The 21,548-nt window shown below is 35.6% G+C and overlaps 1 protein-coding gene and 1 long non-coding RNA gene across 8 annotated transcripts in view; one reads left to right on the top strand and one right to left on the bottom strand.

Annotated features, from left to right (window-relative positions):
- The window catches only part of ERCC6L2 (ERCC excision repair 6 like 2), a 147,906-nt gene extending 139,037 nt beyond the window's left edge, over window positions 1-8,869 (bottom strand). The window contains exon 1 of one of the 2 annotated variants that reach the window (XM_048218348.2): window positions 8,763-8,869. In XM_048218348.2, the coding sequence (XP_048074305.1) occupies window positions 8,763-8,811 (49 nt within the window). In that variant the 5' untranslated portion in view covers window positions 8,812-8,869. The remainder of the gene's footprint in view (window positions 1-8,762) is intronic. The other variant, XM_057305535.1, reaches the window with a different exon arrangement.
- LOC123002092 (uncharacterized) overlaps window positions 1-21,548 on the top strand; it is a 40,220-nt gene that overhangs the window by 7,765 nt on the left and 10,907 nt on the right. The window contains exons 3-5 of one of the 6 annotated variants that reach the window (XR_008956827.1): window positions 14,960-15,091; window positions 18,282-18,538; window positions 18,719-19,527. This is a non-coding gene — a long non-coding RNA (uncharacterized LOC123002092). The remainder of the gene's footprint in view (window positions 1-14,959; window positions 15,092-18,281; window positions 18,539-18,718; window positions 19,528-21,548) is intronic. The other 5 variants (XR_008956823.1, XR_008956826.1, XR_008956824.1 and 2 more) reach the window with 5 other exon arrangements.

Below are 21,548 nucleotides of genomic sequence, written 5' to 3'. Positions count from 1 at the left end.
CCCTGTGGGAGAAAGATGTTTAAGGAGAGCCTAGTAACTTCATAACAGTTAAGTAAGACCTTTCTTGTTCCTTACTTTATCTCCTTTTCCCAAGATTAATCCTGGAAAATTCAGAAGCAACCTAGTATGTAGGGGAGGAAGGCAGAGGCATAATTCTTATAAAAGAAGCAGTCATCCCTACTTTTTTCACTGCACACATCTCACCTGTAGCAGATATGAGCTCTGGTAGAGGAAGAACTTTAAGTCTGAATGAGTGTAGAAATCTTAATTTTAATGTCACAGTTGACTTAACTGCTAAACTGAGACTTTCTTTTTTTTTTATAATGATTTTTTATTATATTATGTTAGTCACCATACAGTACATCACCAGTTTTCGATGTAAGGCTCGATGATTCATTAGTTGTGTATAACACCCACTGCACCATGCAATATGTGCCCTCCTTACTACCCATCACCAACCTATCCCATTCCCCCACCCCCCTCCCCTCTGTAGCCCTCAGTTTGTTTCTCATAGTCCATAGTCTCTCATGTTTCATTCCCCCTTCTGATTACCCCCCCATTTCTTTATCCCTTTCTTCCCCTACTGATCATTCTAGTTCTTATGTTCCATAGATGAGAGAAATCATATGATAGTTGTCTTTCTCTGCTTGACTTATTTCACTTAGCATTATCTCCTCCAGTGCCGTCCATGTTGTAGCAAATGTTGAGAACTCGTTCTTTCTGATTGCTGAGTAATATTCCATTGTATATATGGACCACAACTTCTTAATCCAGTCATCTGTTGCAGGGCATCTCGGCTCCTTCCACGATTTAGCTATTGTGGACATTGCTGCTATGAACATTGGTGTGCATATGGCCCTTCTCTTCACTACGTCTATATCTTTGGGGTAAACACCCAGTAGTGCAATGGCTGGATCATAGGGTAGCTCAATTTTTAACTTTTTAAGGGACCTCCACACTGTTTTCCAGAGTGGCTGTACCAACTTGCATTCCCACCAACAATGTAGGAGGGATCCCCTTTCTCCACATCCTCTCCAACAATTGTTGTTTCTTGCCTTGTCTTAAACTGAGACTTTCTGCTTATTTGTCTAGTTGCTAAAAGTGACCACAAGATTTTTTATTGAGAAAGACTAGGAAGACTCATATGATTTTTCCTAATTTCCTTTCAAGGGTATGGAGAAAAACTAGCTCTCAAAGTGGGTTTGAATGAACAGTGCAACAAATAAATGAATTTCTATTCTAATTTCATCTCACGGGTTCTGCTGTTTCAACATCCATTAGTACTGAATAATAATAGAAATAGTGCACATCAAATTTAGTAATAAATTAGTACTTAGGGAGTAAGAAAATGCTTATATTGAGAAAGAAGAAAAGCTAAATGATCTATACTTTCAATGTAAGTTACAAAAGAACAACTAGTCCTAAGGAAAATAGAAGAAAAATAATGAACAGAAATTAATGAAAGAGTAATAAGAAAATACTATAGCAGTAATAAACAAAGTGAAAAGTTAACTCTGAAAAGAAAAATAAGGTAGGCAAATGACTGGTAAAATGCATCAGGAAAAAGAAGAAAAAATACAAATAAACATTAAGAATGAAAAATAGGGCAAAACTAAAGCCAATTCAAAGATTAGAAAAATATGGGAGCATTCGCTAAGCAATTTCATGCCGAAATTTAAAATGTACATTCCCTTAAAAATATGTCCAAAAGGAAAAGATGCCCTGAATGAAACTATAACTGTTAAGAAATAACTTGAGTCAGGAGTCGAAAATGCCCTTCCAAGGAAAGACCAGATCCACATGGCTAGATAGGCAAATTCTATCTAATATTCAAGGGAATAGACACATTCATTATTATATAAACTCTTCCAGAGAATAGAAGAAAAACTCCCCGGCTTATTTTATCAACTTAGTGAAATCTTGACAGCAAAATCTAATAAGGACAGTACGACAATTGAAAATTATAAGCCCACTGTAGTTATGATGACTGATGCAAAAATTCTAAATAAAATAGTAGTGAATCAAATCTAACTTTGAATAACAATAACAATAATAATAATGCATCGTGACCAAGTTAAGTTTACCTCAGGCATGCAAGTATAGTTTCAAATTGGAAAATCTAGTAGTATAATTAATTAATAGATTAAAGGAGAAAAATTCTAAGGTCATCTTAAGAGATGAAAAAATCATTTTATAATATTCAACCAAATGTTAGCAAGATAGCAACAGAAGTAAACTACTTTAGGTTAATAAAGGTGTCCATCCAAACCTGTAGGAGACACTAAATGGCAAAATGGTACCCATGCTCCTTTTAAAACCATGAACACAAAGATATCTCTTATCACCACATCTGTTGAACATAGATCCGTCATTTCAATAATAAAAGAAAACTAGGTATAAATTATAGATATTAGAAAGGAAGAATCAAAACTGCTATTATTTAGGAGAAGATTCTGAGTAGATGGTGGAGTAGGAAGCACCAGGAACCCGTCTCCCCACCTAGGCAATAACTGAACAGGCAGAATCTGTCTAATGTAGCTATTTTGGAACTCCAGAGTTTGTTGAAGGCTTGCAGCTTCCAGGGAAGACTTGGGACGGTGAATCGTGGTTAATTTTGGTCAATTTCAGATCCTAGCACAGTAGCAGCAAACCATCCACCACCCCTTAGCCACTAATTGGTAGTTGTGTATGTGTTCCTCAAACAGCTTGCACAAAGCTGTGGGAACTAGAGTAGACAAAGAGAATCTGTGTTCTGATTGCTGATTACTGCTTCCAATAACAAAAGCACAAAGGCGAAGCAGCCATTGTTGCACCTACCCTCATTGTTGCAAGCCCCTCCCTCTCTGACTGAAGTGAGAGCCTGGGTATTTAAAGGGCCACCCCCACTTCCCCCCCCCCCCCCCGCCGCTTCATTTTTTGCCTTTTTTTCTTTTGGGAACCAGATATTAAAGAGTAGGACATTTGAAAAAACTGCATACATGAGGAAAATTAGAAAGTGAGCACACATGCCCAGGGAAAGGCTCAGAAGAGACCTAAGAAAACATTACATTTACACCTCAAGTTGATCCTAGGCAGCCTACAACAAATAAAAACAAAAACAATAACAAAAACAGCAAATCGTGGTGAAGGTAAGAATATGAAATCCTTAGAGTTACTACATTATTAAATTCAAATGTCCAATGTCCAACCATTTATCCATGTCACAAAACATACAAAGACACAGAAAAGTATGACCCATTCCAAAGAAAAAAATAAGTCGGCAGTAACTGTACCTGAAAAAGAACTAATGGCAAATATTCTAGATAATGACTTTTTTAAAACTGTCTTTAAAAATGCTCAAAGAACAATAGGAAGATATGGAGAAAGTCAAGAAAATGATGTGGGAACAAAATGGAAATTAAAGAGATAGAAAACCTAAAAAGAATATGCAAAATGAAATGCTGGAGCTGAAAAGCACAATAACTAAAATCAAAAACTTATCAGAAGAATTCAAAAGCAGATTTGATCAGGCAGAAGAATACGTGAACTTTAGATAAGAGAATGGAAATTATTGAGGCGGAGGAACAGAAAGAAAAATGATTGAAGAAAATTGAGCAGAGCCTAAGGGGCCTGGAGACACAATAAAATGGACCAGCATACACATGGGGGGAGTCCCAGAAGGAGGAAACAGAGAGAAAAAGGGCACAGAGAATATTTGAAGAAATAATGGTTGAAAATTGATGAAAAACATGAATATAAACATCCAAGAAACTCAATGAACTCTAAGAAGATGAACTCAAGGAAACCCATACCAAGACACATTATAATCAAACTTCCAAAAGCCAAAGATAAAGAGAGAATCTTGAAAGCAACAAGAGAGAAGTAAACTATCATATACAAAGGATCCTCAAGATCGTTAGCAGATTTCTCATCAGAAAGTTTGGAGGCCAGAAGATAGCCCATATATCCAAAGTGCAAAAAGAAAGAAAGAAAAAATCTGTCAACAAAAACTGAAAAATTGTCCATCAAAAGTGGGGGAGAAATTATGACAATCCCAGATAAACAAAAGCTGGTTTGTAACCACTAGACCTGACCAGTTATAAATGCTTAATGGAATCTTGCAAGATGAAGTGAAAGGACATAGGACAGTAACTCAAAGGTTTATGGCTAAATAAAGATATCAATAAAGGTATATACAGGGGAAATTATAAAAGCTAGTATTATTGGAACATATTAATATATGTTTTGTTTGTTTTCTACATGATTAAGGAAACATACATTTAAAGAAAAAAATCATTAGTTATAAAAACTAGTATTACTGTAACCTTTGTAAATCCAAGTTGTGTTTTCTACATAATTTAGGAGACTAATTCATTTAAAAGAATTATTTATGTGTGTGGGCACACAATGTATAAATGTATAATTTTGTGACATCAAAAAGTAAAAGGAGTGTGGACAGAGCTATAAAGGAGCAGAATTTTTTATATTATTGAAATTAAGCTAGTATAAATTCACATTAAAGTGTTGTAACTTAAGGATGTTAAATGTAATACCCATAGTAACCACCAAAGACAATAGCTGTAGAATATACACAAAAGGATATGAGAAAGGAATTTAAACATTTCACTACAAAAAAAAAAAATCATTTAAACACAAAGGAAGACAGTAATGGAGGAAATGAGGGACAAAAAAAGCTATAGGCATATAGAAAATAAATAGCACAAGGTTGGAATAAGTCCCTCCTTGTCAGTAATTAGCTTAAATATAAATGGATTAAACTCCAATTAAAAGACAGAGATTGGCAGAATGGAGAAAAACACATGAACCAACCATATGCTGTCTACAAGAGACTCATGTGATATTCAAAGACACAGACAGGTTAAAAGTGAAAAGGTAGAAAAAGATATTTCATGCAAACAGTAAACGAAAGGGTGGGGAAGGAGGGGTTATGCTAATAACAGACAAAGTAGAATTAAAATCAAATAAGTTACAAGAGACAAAGAAGGACATTATATGTTAATAAGAGATCGCATTAATATTTGGACTGTTTCCCTTCACTCATTTACCCAAAAATGTGGCAGCATAGAAAATTAGCTGATTGAAGTACCACAGAAAAACTTTTTGCCCGACTAGAAAAATACTAATGAAGATGTATTTTTCTAAGGAATTAAGTAAACTCTAAAAACCTATCATATATTCATAATAGAATCTTTTTTCTCAAAAGATTCCAGTTAAAGTAATGGGAATTACATTTGAATAACATCTAGGTAATGCAAAAAATGTAGATTTACTTTCACCAAGCAGGATAGAAATATTAAGTATCTGGCTTACATTAAAAATTGTAGGTTGAAAATGTTTCCAGTCTTTACCCTGGGGTGAAAAATGTTTTCAGATTACATGATTTATAGGGTCCATTTCAAGTCTAAAATTCGATGTGATTTCTGTAAAAGATAACTTTTCCCTAAGTTATTTTAGACCATATCACTTCATCATTTGTGACTACCTGGATTTTCATTGCTTAAATTCTTTAAACAAGGCAACTGTTTCAAAAGAGACACAGGTTTAGCATCTTAAAAATCACATTTTTTAAAAGTATGCTTATGGACTTAATAAAAATGGTTGCCAAAGTTTTACTTTTCAAATATGTTCCTGAAGGGAGTGACATCTTAGGAGCTGTGAAACAATATAAAAGGGAACTCTGTGGTCATTACAGGATGTGCAGACTTGAATGGGAGTTTATTCTGAAAGCAAATATAATATTGTGCTTCCTTCATAAGTATCATTTTATCACATTGCCCTATATTAATCAATATATTTGAATGAGATGGCATGATCAGGGAATTGACAGTGTTCGGTTAGTAAGTAATTAACTCTAGGAACTAATTAAAACAGGGAAATATGAAAATCATGTAAAAGTAAAACGAGTTTATTTTTAAACTGGATACTATTTTTGTTAATATAAAGCAACTCTTTCAGGGGAACTGCTCTCTCCAATTTATGCATAGATTATTTGACAGACTGGTTGAAATATACCATACCACTTTTGCACAGTAGAAATGCAAAACCCAAAGAATTTGTATTTTCAAGACTGTTAGCACCTTCTTAAATTTCAAGAATTTATTCAATTTCTGTAGAAAAACATGGGCTTTATTTTTCTTGCTGTTAGTTATTTATGTAGTTCATTTTTACAAACAGAATCTCAATATCTAACAGCCTGCAATAATTGCATTTTCTTAAGGACTTCTTGTCACAATAATGCCTCTTGTGGCTGTGCATTGTCCTGAGTCTTTCCATATTCACAATCATGACAGGTTCTATCTTTTTTTTTTCATCTATCAACCTTTTTATTGCTTTTTTTCAAGAAAGATTGTATCAGTTCCCAAGTCTGTGACAATTTACATATCTGTTAAAGTGGGACATTATTGCTATTATTTCAGATGGCAATTGGAAGAAGCAGAGAATATGATGGTGAGCTCATACACGGTTGTTTATTATTAGAAAAAAATTATATGACTAAGCAAAACAAGCCTAGAACCAAAACAAAAGTGATTTAAGCAAAGAAAGTCCCCATTCTCTCTTCTGCTTCTTAAAAAACTTAGCATTCATTCATATGCATGGATATTCTTTTTTTGTTTATTGAGATATAATTGACATATAACATTCTACTACTTTTAGGTGTACAACATAATGACTCAATATTTGTATATATTGTGAAATGATCACCACAGTATAGTTAACATCTGTCATCATACATAGTTATAAAATTTTTTTCCTTGTGATGAAAATTTTTGAGATCTACCTTTTTAACAACTTTCAAATATACAATATGGTGTTAGTAATTATGATCACCATGGTGTACATTACATCCTAAGTGGATATTCTTGAAGGAAAAAAAGAAAACCACCACTTCTTTCCACTTTTAAGAATTTTAATTATTGGGGCGCCTGGGTGTCTCAGTCAGTTAAGCGTCTGCCTTCTACTCAGGTTGTGATCCCAGAGTCCTAGGATCGAGCCCCGCATCGGGCTCCCTGCTCAGAGGGGAGTCTGCTTCTCTCTCTTCTCCCCACTCGTGGTCTCTCTCTCTAGCTCTCACTCTCTCAAATAAATAAATAAAATCTTAAAAAAAAAGAATTTTAATTATTATATAGTGATATATATTACTAGTCTAAAGGAGTATAGTACCAATCTTGTCAACTACAGTATTCAAAACAGGTCATTCCTCCAAGCTGGTCACAGTTTAGTAGGGGAGAAAGGGCTGTAGACCAACTATAATGTGACAAACGACATGTACAAAAGGTTGCTGCATTTTCTACTGAAACTAATATTTTCCAGGTTCCAGATATAAATATATAAACCAATGATAATTTGCATGACTCTTTTCCTATGTATTTTTTATATCATATATAATCCATAGACCATTTTAATGGACTAACTCAGTTTAATCTTAAATTCTATTAAATGCCAAATTCTTTTCTGCCACAAAAATTCTCTAGCTGTTGGGGCATGTGGGTGGCTCAGTCGGTTGAGTGCCCGACTCTTGATTTCAGCTCAGGTCATGATCTCAGGGTTGTGAGATTGAGTCTCCCATCAGGCTCCATGCTTAGGGTGGAGTCTGCTTGTCCCTCCCACTCTGCTTCTCCCCCCATTCATTCTCTCTCTCTCAAACAAATTTAAAAAGTAATAAAAATCTTTAAAAAAATTCTCTAGCTATTCAGTGGAATTCTCTAGCTCTACTAATAAATTTTATAGAATCTTAGAAAAGTTGGCAGTCCCCTATGTGTCTATTTATTTAGTCATTCGTTCAACAAATATTTATTTAGAACACCTAGCATATGTCAGAAACCTTGCTAGGCACTGAAGATACACCCATGAACCAGAAACACATGGTCCCTGCCCTCATAAAATTCAAAGTCAACAACCTCTCCAAAATTTTTATCTAAAATGAAGATTGCATAGACTCCCACACGGCTAATTAACACAGATTGCTATTATTGGAATACTTTTTATACTCAGACCCATTATAGTAAAATTTAAGAATATCAAAATAAAAAAAAAACTTCCAGAGAGAGATAGCAGATCACTTGCATATGAATAGATAATATTCATTTTAGACAAGTCAAAAACTTCTGCAAGAGGACAACTGAGTTTTATATATATATATATTTTAGTACTGAAGGGGAGAAAAATCTCCAAAGCTAGTATTTCACACACTTATCCAGACTGTCATTTAAAGAAGAGCGTGCAATTAAAAAAAAAAACAAACAAACCTCTACCATTTAAGGCCTCAGAAACTTTGCTACACAAACACCCTCTTTAAATAAGAAAAAAACAACTCTTGAGCACAATAATAGTAAGAGACTTTAGGATACCACTTTTAATAATGGGTAGAATAACTAGATGGAAGAGCAATAAGAAAAGAGTACACTTGAACAACACTGTGGACAAATCCGACCTAACAGACATATACAGAACTCTCCTTCCAGCAACAGCATAATACACATTTTTCTCAGTGCACAAGGAATATTCTCCAAGACAAACCATATGTTAGGCCACAAAACAAGTCTTAAAAATTTTAAACGACTGAAATCATATAAAGAGTCTTTTCTAATCATAATGAAATGAAACAAGAAATCAACAGCAGGAGGGAAACTAAAAAATTCATAAGTATATAGACATTAAACAAGAAACTCTTAAATAACCTATAGGTTAAAGAAGAAATCATAAGGGAAATTGAAACTATCTTGAGGTAAATGAAAATAAAAACACAACATAGTTAAACTTACGGGATGCAGCAAAAGTAGTGCCAAGTAGGGAGTTTATAGCTGTAAACATATTCTAGAAGAGAGATCTCAAATCAACAGCCTAATTTTACAACCTAAGGAATTAAAACGAGAAGAACAAATTAAACCCAGAGCCAGCAAAAGGAAGGAAATAACAAAGATTAGAGCAGATATAAATAGAGAATAGAAAAACAGTAGAGAAAATGAAACCAAGAGTTAGTTCTTTAAAAAAATCAGCAAAATTGATATTTGGGTTATGTTGACTAAAAAAAAAAGACAGAAATAACTAAAATCAGAAATGAAAAGGAAGATACTACTACTGATGTTAGAGAAATAAAAAGAATTTTAAGAGAGTACAATGAACAACTGTACACTAACAAATTCAATAACCTAGATGAAATGGAAAAATTCCAAGACACATACACCCCACCAAGACCAAATCATGAAGAAGTAGAAAATCTGAATAGACCTTTTACTAGTAAGGAGATTGAATCAGAAATCACAGGTGTCAACAAACAAAAACCCAGGACTAGATGGTTTCACTGGTGAATTCTACCAAATATTTAAAGAAGAATTAGTACCAATCTTTCTCAAAGACTTCCAAAATTTTGAAGAGGAAGAACATTTCCCAACTCATTTTATGAAGCCAGCATTATCTAGAACTACATTAAACTAAGAAAACTATCAATCAATATTTCTTATGAATAAAGTCTTCAACAAAGTACTAGCAAACCAAATTCAACAGCATATTTTTTAAGATTTATTTATTTATTTTAGAGAGCGAGAACAAGCAGGGGAAGAGGCAGGGGGAGAGAGAGAAGCCTGAAGCAGACTCCCCAGTGAGTGCAGAGGCCAACATGTGACTTCATCCCAGGACCCTAGATCATGACTGGAGCCAAAATCAAGAGTCAGCCACCCAACTGACTGAGCCACCCAGGCACCCCTCAAATTCAACAACATATTCAAAGGATTATACGCTATGACTAGATGGGATTTATTCCAGGGTAAAGGATGGTTCAACATATAAAAAGTAATTCAGTACACCATATAAACAGAATGAAGGAAAAAACAAAACAAAACATGATCAATTGATGCAGAAAAGCATTTGACAAAATTTAATACCCTTTTATGATAAAAACACTCAACAAACTAGGAACAGAAAGAAACTAACATAACTCCCGTTTATGGAGAACCTACACCAAAAATCATGCGAAAGACTGAGTGCTTTCCTCTAAGATCAGGAACAAGGCAAGTATGTCTACTACGTTAAATCCTATCTGACATAGTACTGAAAGTCCTAGCCAGAGGAATTTGGCATGAAAAAGAAATAAAGTGAATCCAAACTGGAAAGGAAGAAGTAAGGTTATCTCTGTTTGTAGATGATATAATCTTATATGTAGAAAACCCTAAAGGCTACGCACATACTCAAAAAAGCTGTTAGAACGAATAAAGGAGGGGGCGCCTGGGCACCTCATTCGGTTGAGCATCTGACTCTTGATCTCAGCTCAGGTCTTGATCTCAGGGTTGTGAGTTCAAGTCCCACACTGGGCTCCACTCTGGGCATAGAGCCTACTTAAAAACAACAATAGCAACAACAACAACTAATAAATGAACTCAGCAAAGTAGCAGGATACAAAGTCAAAATGCAAAAATCAGTTGCATATATATACACAATCAATGAACAATCTGAAAACAACCCAATTCAAAAATGGGCAAAGGACTTTGATAGATATTTCCCCAAAGACAGTATGCAAATGGCCAGTAAATACATGAAAAGATGCTCAACATTACTAATCATTAGGGAAGGGCAAGTCAAAACCACAATGAGCTACCTCACTTTACGCCCATTAGAATGGCTATTAAAAAAAACAAACAAACATAGAAAACATCAAGTGTTAAGATGTGGAGAAATCGGAAGCCTGTGCATTAGTGGTGAGAATATAGATGTAAAATGGTCCAGATGCTATGTAAAACACCTTATCAGTTCCTCAAAAACTGAAACATAGAATTATTGTAAGATTCTAGACTTCTAGTTTCTAGAATTATCATAGATCCAGTAATTCCAGTTCTGTGCATATACCCAAAAGAATTAAAAGTACAGACTTAGATATTTGTATACTCATGTTCATGGCAACATCATTCACAAGAGCCAGAAGGTGAAGCAATCCAAGTGTCCATCATAGCATGAATGGATAAACAAAATGTGGCATATACACCATAGGATATTATTCAGCCTTAAAAAGGAAGGAAATTCGGACATATGCTGTAACATGGATGAAATCTGAAGACATTATGCTAAATAAAATAAGCCAGACATGAAAGAACAAATAGTATATGATTCCACTTAAGTGAGATACCTTAAGTAGCCAAATCTATAGAAACAGAAAGTAGAATAGTGTTTGGTAGGGGCTGGAGGGAGGAGGGAATGGGAACTTACTGTTTAATGGGTGCACAATAATGAGAATATACTTAACACTACTGAATTGTACACTTAAAAATGGTTACCGTGGTAAATGTTGTGTTATGTGTACTTTATCACGACCAAAAAATAAAATGGTTAAAATGGTAGATTTTATGTCATGTATATTTTGCCACAATTAAAAAATATTTAAAAACTTTGAGAAGAGCTCCAAGAAGAGAAATAAATTCAGTACGATGTTATATAGATGTGGGAAGAAAAAGCGAGCAAGTAACTTTTTAAAATTCATTATTGTCTTAAAATGTTAGGACAAAAAATAGAGAATGAAAAGGAAAAAAAGAAGGATAAAATTGGGAAAAAAAACTCCTAACAATCCAAAACTGAAATTCTAGGTGATGTAAACTAAAACGTTTCAGATAGGAGCTGGAAAGAGATGAGAGAATACTAAATGATCCTTATTTTTGAGGAAAGGCATAGATACTGATAAACTTAGGAAAAAGAAAAATAAGAAAAAGTGTAACAGTAGGTCTTAATAAGTTAGGGATAACCCACTAGAAAGGTAAAGTTAGAATGTAAATCTGAAACCAGCAGAGGAAATTTTTATTTGTTTGGAAGAAGAAAAGAATACAAAGAGGAAGTATGATACGCAGAAACAAATCCTGTTATAATAGTAATTACAGTAAATGTAAAAGGTACTCCTATTGGATTACAAAACAAAATGCTAAATGTAGAAATAAGAAACATCTAAGACAAAAAGATACAGAAAGGTGGAATTTAAAAGCATTGAAAAAATATACTAGGGAAATATAAACAACGATCGTAAAAAGGACTAACATACCAATCTTACTAACTATCAGAAGAGAAGCCAAGGCAAAATATTATAAAGGGCAAAGAGCAACATTCTATAGAGATTTTATATAGGTCAAGAAGGTAAAGCAAATCAGGACGTTTAGCAAAGATGCTGGGCACAAGGTCAATTTTTAAAAGTCAGTAACTTTTCTCTGTTCCAGCAATGAGCATCTAGAAAACATAATAGAAACTAAGCTAGTGTCTGGCAATAAACTTTTAAAATAATATGCCAGATCTCTATAGTGAAAGTTTTCAAGCCCAATGATAGGATATGGAGAAATAGTGGTAAGATCACTTGACATTCAATAATACATTGATTATATTGCATACATGTATTCATGAATATGTGTATTCATGGGATCCTTTTAAGGGCTATTCAACTTGTAGCAGCAAGTGAGGTTGTAGGCAGTCTAGTGTACTTCTGATCATTTACTTGTAGTCCAGACATTTTGATAAGTATTGGTCAAGGAATTTGTCTTTAGATTCTTTGTCTTTGCTTTTCCTTCAGCTTGACTATTCTTCCCGTAGATATTCTCATGGCTCACGTTCCGAGTTTATTCTGATTTCTGTTGAAATACTGCTTTGTCAGATGCTTCACTGAATCCATCTATTTAAAAAGCGCACCCCCTTCACTCATCCAGAGTAAGAACCATGGATCCTTATGTACCTTTAGCAGTGTCACTTTCTTGGCTCTCTTGGCTGTTTGCCAGGGGATGGATAGCAGATTCAGACCACTCTCATCTAATCAGGAAAGAAAGGAAGAGGAGGTACAGGTGGGACTTCATAGCACTATCACCACCTGATATTATATTTTATATGTTTTATGTATTCATTGTCCACCTCTCTTAAGCACCATGAGGGCAGTGACTACTTGTTATGGATGCTCCCTGTTATGGGCACAACACACACAACACTCCGGGACATAGTAGGCACTCAATAAATATTTGCTGAATGGATCATTTGAATACATACAAGAATAATTTATTTCTGGGGCGCCTGGGTGGCGCAGCGGTTAAGCGTCTGCCTTCGGCTCAGGGCGTGATCCCGGCGTTATGGCATCGGGCTCCTCTGCTATGAGCCTGCTTCTTCCTCTCCCACTCCCCCTGCTTGTGTTCCCTCTCTCGCTGGCTGTCTCTCTCTCTGTCAAATAAATAAATAAAATCTTTAAAAAAAAAAAGAATAATTTATTTCTAGTGGGCAAATATATTCAAGAACATCAATTTAAAATTAATTTTTGGCAAACTGATAAATTAACTTTTAATAAACCGATTTGCAAAATATTGCCCTCCTCTACAGTCGGATAATATACCTCAAGGTCATATCAGCTGTCCATTTATTTCTCAACTTAAGTGATTAATTGAATGGATAAAAATATCTCCTTTCCAGGTTTTAGTTCTTTTCTACACTATATATAATGATTCTCAGATGCAAGATGCTGTATAGTAATCCATATTGTACACTTTACTGTGTCTTTTTATAATTGAATTTATGCCCTCTGGACCAGCAATATACATATTTATCTATAAAAGGCCAATTTCCCCTCAGTATTTAATTAAGAGGTAAATTTCGAAAAGACTGAAATGTTGTCCTAAAACAGGTATTATACATAAGTAGTCACATCAGCCATAAATAAAGACTGAGCTTTCATCTTATCTTGAGAAGAGCTTAAAGAACTAACTTATCAATTGTAATAGGTCTGTAATTAGTTTAATGTGCAGTCACTCTGAAACCTTTCAGACATAAGTTTTCCAGATACTCACAGCTTGGATTGCTTAAAAACGTCACAATTCTTTAGAGACTTCACGTTACTCATTACATGTTATAGATGTAGCATACAGCTTTCCCTCACACTTAGGTGGTGCACTAGTTATTTTTATGAATTGCATTATTTTTATACATTCACATTATATATTATTACTCCAGAAGCAGATAACCTGCAGTCTAGGTAATTCTAAGACCTACTGCCTATCAGTACAGAAAAGTATATTTAATTAAAAGTCAGAGGTTACTGAGAAAAAGAAGACGGCACACTGATAGAAAAAGACTAATTTTTAGTATAGTACACCGCATTCTCAATGACAATGTTTGGGTGACTTACAAGAATGCAAAGAGGCTGAATATGAATGACATGATTCAACTGGCAAATGTGTGGTATATATTTTGCTAAGAAACTATAAAGCATGGGAAAGAGGTCTTTCTTAATGCCACTTACAGTGACATTTTATGAAATCAGAAAGACTTTAGTCTATTGAATAAAGCCAAGTCCTATGCACAAGCAATGATTAAAAAAAAAAAAAAGCCAACCTAAGGGGCTGTAACTCAGATAAAATGTTTAAGAGGGATCTAAAGACTCACAATTCACAAGAAATACACGGGAGAGGTAAACAAGTTAAGTAACACTAGGAAGAAGTAATCAAACAGATCTGGAATGTATAACAGTGCACAAAACAACTGGCCAGGATACTTTAAAAGTTCAATACCAAAGAAAAGAAAATGTGTGTTGAAGGGTGGGGAGTACTGGGGAGAACTCTGTTCTAAATTAAAAGAGATTATGGGGCACTGGGGTGGCTCAGTCGGTTAAGGGGCTGCCTTTGTCTCAGGTCATGATCCCAGGGTCCTGGGATGGAGCCCTGCGGTGGGCTCCCAGGGAGCCTGCTTCTCCGTCTCCTCTGCCCCTCCTCCCTGCTGATTCTCTCTCTCTCTCTTTCAAATAAATAAATAAAATCTTAAAAAATTAATTAATTAAAAGATATTAAAGAGACACCAAGAAACCCCAAAATGCAATATATTACATTAAGTATATTTGGGTAACAAATGAAGAAGTTTTTATACGGTCTGGGTATTGAATTATTATTATTCAATAATTATACAATTACTGTTAATTTTCTTGAGTTACGTTAATGTGATTATGTAGTAGAATGCCATTTTTTAGGAGATGCAGCTGAAATATTTCGGGAAGAGTATCGTGAAGTCTGCAACTTATTTTGAAATGGATCCAGCAAACACACACACAACTTGCCCACAGACTATACGGCAGACTGTTAACAACTGTTGAATCTAGATGGTAGGTATATGAGTGATATGAGTGTTTGTTGTATTTTTCTTTCGAACTTTCAATATGCTTAAAAATATTCATAATGAAAAGTGGGAAAAAACAAAAATTATTTAGGCATTTATAATAGAAGTTCTTTTTGGAATTTTTTTAAAAAGGATCTAAAGGAATTCTCTATGAAAGATAGAGTGCTAAGCTCAAGAATGAACGAGCACTCTTTACAAAGAATGCCATTGGCCTGTTACTAAATAAAATGCCAAGAAAATAATGGTAATCATCCTTAAGACATAGGCAGTTGGCCTTACAATATCAATTATCTGTTGCTAAGTAGTTATGTATGTTCTCAGGATAAAGAAGGATGCCAAGGCTTAGAGGGCTACATAACTTTAAGCTCAGAGAGGTCAGCATATTAAGTATCTTTGCTATCATAGATATCCAGTCTTCACAGAAATTTTATGCAGGAGTCAGATGAAATTCTTAGCATAAAATCTAACCATCTTTGTAAGCAGAACGAGTAAGTGAATATTTTACTATTTGCTAACACAGCACATGAATTTGTGAGTTTACCTGAGTAAGCGTGGATTTCACTAAAATTGTGTCTTGGCATCTCTGTAATACTGGATTAAGTGCACAGTGCTTCCCTGGAGAATGCTGGTCTTTTACAGCCCAGGCTGGAGAAACAAGCTGAGTAGCAAACTGGTCTACCTGTGAAATATAAAAGTGAAACATTTAGCTAAAGAAATATCTGTTAGTGTTATACGATGGTGATAAAAATTACTCCCTTAGTATCTGGCATTGACTTGTGATCAGGGGTAAGTTATTTATTAATTCAGGGGCTTTTGACAAAATATAATAATAATGGTATAATTTAAAATAAGGTTCATGCACAAACTACATCATCTGCTGTGATCTAAATTAGCATGAAAGATCTATAATTAAATAATTGATGCTACATAATTTTAATTGTCCTTGCTATTCACTCTGCAATTAATACTCTTTTTTTTCTATTTATCTTGCTTTTATTCTACCACATTGTATACCTTTCTGTTTTCTTTGATTTTTCCGTTCACTTTAAATATGTTTGGAAAATCTTTCACGATATCCTGTTGTTTCCAACAAGCCCTGAGAACACTGACAAGTACTGAGTCATGGTCCCTCCATCATTTTCTCAAGCCCAGTCTACCACTGCAGCTTCATCAGACACTAGTGTCCCTGTCAACCCCTTCTCAAGTGCCTTGATGAATGGGGTCTGCTTTTTAAGCCCACCATGAATAATACATAAAGTTTTCAAGGCAGTTAGGAAGAGAGGACCTGCCTCTCATGGCAACCTAATATTAAACATTAGCTTTCTAGTTACCTTAAACTGAACGTAGATTTCCACCTTGCATGCAAAAGTCCATTTTTCGTTCAGCTGCATTCAGAGACTGCTGGTGCCTGTTTCTTAGGAGGAACGTTCTTATTTTTCTGAAAACCCGAAGCACAAGGAAAAAGCATTATTCTTGGGTACCAGATAAAGAACTCTTTGAAAAGATTTCTACAGCAGCAGAAAGTCAGTGTCTTCTGCCATTTTGAGAGGTAGAATTTGGCAGCAATAAGCACTTTGCATTAATATAACATTCTCATCTCTTGAAAAGAAAGTTTCCTGTTATAGAAGTGGTTACTTGTTAAAGTTGAGGTAAAGGCCACCTGAAGGGAAATGTCTACACAGTGACTCATTTCTTTTACTGAAAGATGTCAAAAGTAGAAGCTGGTTTAGTCATCGTGAGACTGCTTATCACCAAGGAACATGTCAACTGAGTCATTTAAGGAACATGTAAAATGGACTTTTAAGAAGTTGAAAAGTTTTCTTCTCCTGATCAGTAGAGCAGGGAGGGGTATAAACAGGTATTCAATGACTTACTGGTAAGTGTCTTTCCCACAGACTTAGGACAGCTGAAGAAGCCCACAAAGGAATACATCAAGGAGAAAAAATAGTGCCAATATAAAAGAGAATCATTTATTTCCTTGTTTCTACGAAGAATGTCTTTTCGTCTGCAGATTCTAATAATCCAGAGAATAGAGGAAATTATGCCAAAGATTAAAGTAAAACTTGAAGAATTGCCTTAAGTATCTAATTACTGTTTTACAAATCTTCCATCTCGATTTGCTAGAACCTTAGACCCAAGTCTTTTGCAAAATTGTGAAATAGGAGCAGTTTGTAACAACTTTGCCTCCTTCCTTCCTCATGGTTGCTCTTGTAATTCCTTTCCCTCCCTTGCTGGTGTCCCTTTTGGTTATGTCCCTCTGTGCATCTCCAGAATCTCCTCTGATTCCTTCACAATTTCTCTGCTCTCTCAAGGATGCACTAAATGACTGGCTCAAAAATCCACCCGGCAGAGGATTTGAAACCCTCTATTTTTCTCTCATGGAACAGTTGCTTATGGACTACTAGAATTTTGGTTTAAAAAAAATTAAAGCCTATCTTTCCAGTGAATTCTATTTTGTGATGTGGTTGTGGACTTTCATTATGAAATTAGACGTATATTATCCTGGAAGTAATTTTAGTGTCTGGATAAGGCTTAATGCAGCAGCTGTTAAAATCACATATTTAAATGAACTCTTATGGGTAAAAATATGAATAATTCTCAAAAATATTATTAATTTCCGAAATGTTGAGAAAATACTAGATAGTAATTACTGAACCTAAAATGTCCCAAGCCCAGTGTTTGTAAAGTACCTGAACTTTGGTACTTTCTACACATTGTTCACATAATTGTGCCAATTCTGTATCTTTACCTTTAGAACGATAGCAGTTCACCTCCCTCAGCTTGAAATGGTTTTAAACTTAAATTTATTTTCTGTATAAAAATGTGCAACTTTTGAGCACACTGAGATTGTCCCCTCCTTTTAAATGGAGACCTACCCCAGAAGTCTGAACAGCCTCTTGCTCCTATTTTAGAAGACAGAGAGGTTGGGTTTGACCTCTTCATGGGGCATCTGGCTGTCCAGATGAAAGACCCCGGGAGATGTATCTCCTATTCCTCCACAGGCCCACCTGTGAATAATACTTCTTTTCCAGTCACCTTGTAAGAAGCATCGGGATAAGAAGCATCGGGAATTATGACGATTGGATTCTGACTCAAATCTGAGGCTGCTTTTTTTCCTTCTCATAAGCAGACAAAAAATAATGTCTTTCTCCTATTGCCTCCTGGTACCCTCCTAGGACCCTGATATATGATGATGGCCTCCAGATGTCATCACGAAATATCCTAAATTCAGGGTGTGCCATTGCTTTGCGACATAATTCCAAGGCCACACCGTCATCGGACTAAAAAGAGATCATAGTGGTAATCACAGCTCCTTGTCTGGGAACTCAAGATTCTCATATTCCTGCCAGATATTTGGGGCTGTTGTTGGAAGGCGCTCATTCCCCATTCCTGAGGTTTCCAGGGAGAGAACATCTGTTTATGCAGCACTCTGGTACTTCACTTTCTTCTTTGAAAGGTAGTCCTTCTCTGAGTAGGGAGCTTGGGAAAATGAGCTGAGCACTTACAGCTTGGTCCTCCCTCCTTTATTATTGGGGTCTGCTTGCTTGCAGAAGGCATGTGCTTCAGGCTGCTCTTGACCATGAGGTAACTAATGAAGGCTTTGTTATTGCAGGGGAGCAAGGGACTGTGGTTTTCCAGCACTGCCTTGAGTGGATGAGTAAACCTGTCTAATCCTGAGGTTAAGTATTGGGAATCTCATTCTTCTCATGTTTGCATACCTTCTCCCAATGCTCTATCATAAAAATGAGGCTGACATTTTGCTCGTCATCTGTCTGGTTCCACTTTCTATCTCAAATGGCTCAGAACTCTAGTGGAAGACAAGGGTATAAATGCATTGACATTTTTGGGTGTGTCAGCAGTCTCCAGAAGAAGTAGACTCCACAAACGGGTTCTCTTGGCCCCCACAAAGTTGCCTCCATTTTCCCCTTCCACCTCAGTGGTAAAATATCCAGTCCCTGCAAATATCAAAAACAGTTGAGATGCCCTGATGTCACAACAGCTATAATGGAAGGAACTGCTCCTGGTGTTGATGTGGGAACCAAAGCTATAGAGGACTTTACTTTCCATACAAAAGATCCTCGCCATCGCTGCTGGTGGTACTACTCCTTGTTATTATCAAAGCCGATGACACCTTCAGTGCTCAATGTCTCACACAATTTCAACTGATGAGCTCCATATATCCTTCATCCTGGGACTCAGGCATGAGGATAAGGGGACCAGCCTGAAGGACAATCTGAGGGAAGACTCATTGCTTCTACTCATTGTGTAGTAAAGTGCACAAATCTTAAGTGTACAGCTTAATGAATTTTATATTTGAATACAATGGTGTAACCACCACCCAGATCTAAAATATAGAATATTTTCAGTACTCAGAAGATTCTTTCTTGCTTCCTCCTAGCCCAAGAGATCCCCCACGCAAAGGTAATCATGATCCTAATTTCTATCACTATAGAAATTACTTGATGTAAATATAACAATAAAACGTGTACTCTCTCTGCCTTTTATGTGAGCCATAGAATGCGAATCATCCACAGTGTTGCACGCAGCTGTCGTTTGTTCTTTCTCATTGCCCTATATAGTATTCTAGTGCATGAAAATGCTATCATTTATGTTTCCACTCTGCTGCTTTGATTGTTGCAAAATATGTCTTTTGATGAGCAAAGCACTTTGTTTTGTTTTATTAGACTTTATTTTATAGAGCAGTTTGAGGTTCACAGCAAAATTGTGCAGCAGATATAGAGATTTCCCATATATCCCCTGCCCCCACATATGTACAGCCATCCTGCTATCAACATCCTCCCCCCCAGAGTGGTAGTTTGTTATAATCAATGAACCTACATTGATACATAATCACCCAAAGTCCATAGTTTACATTAGGTTTTAGTCTCGGTGTTGTACATTCTATAGGTTTCAGCAAGTGTATAGTGACATGTATCCACCATCATAATACCATACAGAACAGATTCCCAGCTCTAAAAATCCTTTGTGCTCTGCTTATTCATCCCTTCCTCCCCACTAATCCCTGGCAACCACTGATTCTTTTACCATCTCCTTACTTTTGCTTTTTCTAGAATGTCATATGGTTGAAACCATGTAGTGTGTAGTCTTTTCAGATTAGCTTCTTTTACTTACTAATATGCATGTAAGTTTCCACCATGTTTTCTTATGAATTGATAACTAACTTAGTACTTTCTAGAACTGAATATTGTCCCATTGTCTAGATGCACCAGGTTATTTATCCAGTCACCTACTGAAGGACATCTTGGTTACTTCTAACTTTTGGCGTTTATGAAGAAGGCTGCTATACCCATCTATGTGCAGGTTTTTGTGTGAACATAGTTTTCAACTCCTTTGGGTACATTCTATGAAGTATAATAGCTGGATTGTATGATACAAGTATGTTTAGTTGTGTAAGAAACTGCCAACCATCTTCCAAAATGGCTGTACCATGTTGCATTCCCACCAGCAATGAATGAGATCGTCTGCTGCTCCTCACCAGCATTTGGTGATGTTCGTGTTCTGGATTTTGGCCATTCTAATATGTGTGTAGTGGTAACTTGTTATTTTTAATTTGGATTTTCATAATGATATATGGTTTAGAGCATCTTTTATACGCTCATTTACCATCTGTGTGTCTTCTTTGGTAAAGTGTCTCTTAAAGTCTGTGGCCTATTTTTTAATCAGGTTGTTTGTTTTCTTATTGTTGATTTTTGAGAATTCTTTGTACGTTTTGCATAGCAGTCCTTTATCAGATGTGTCTTTTACAAATACCTTTTCACAGTCTGTTGCTTATCTCTTCATTCTCTGAAGAGTGTCTTTTGCAGAGCAGAAGTTTTTAATTTAATTTAATTTTTTTTTTTTGGAGATAGAGGAGCACACAAGGGAGGGATGGGGAGGGACACAGGGAGAAGGAGAGAGAGAATCTTAAGCAGGCTCCATACATGGAGCCTGACACAGGGGCTCCATCTCAACCCTGAGATCATGACCTGAGCTGAAATCAAGAGTTGGATGCTTAACCAACTGAGCCACGTAGGCGCCCCTGAAATTTTTAATTTTAATAAAGTTTTCTAACAGATACTCTTAAAAATATTTCTAACCAAACTTAATCTTCAACTTTTTATGGTAAAGCAATGTTCATCTCAAGTTTTAGTTTAGGGAGTTATGTTCCTTTCATAGATTGTGCCTTTGGTGTTGTATCCAAATATCTAAGGTCACTTAGATTTCTCATACGTTATTTTCTAGGAATTATATAGTTTTTCCTTTTAAATTTAGTTCTATGATCCATTTTTAGTTAATGTTTGTGAACGGTAAGTCTGTGTCTAGATTTTTTTTTTCCATGTGGATGTCCAGTTTTTCTAGGATGTCTAGTTGTCCAGATGTTCCATTTGTTGAAAAGACTATCATTTCTCCATTGTATTGCTTTTGCTCCTTTGTCAAAGGTC

The sequence above is a fragment of the Ursus arctos genome, unplaced genomic scaffold, assembly GCF_023065955.2.
Source record: "Ursus arctos isolate Adak ecotype North America unplaced genomic scaffold, UrsArc2.0 scaffold_33, whole genome shotgun sequence".
NCBI lineage: Eukaryota > Metazoa > Chordata > Mammalia > Carnivora > Ursidae > Ursus > Ursus arctos.
The sequence above is the reverse complement of the archived record's forward strand: the minus strand, read 5'-3'. Positions and strand labels throughout refer to the sequence as shown.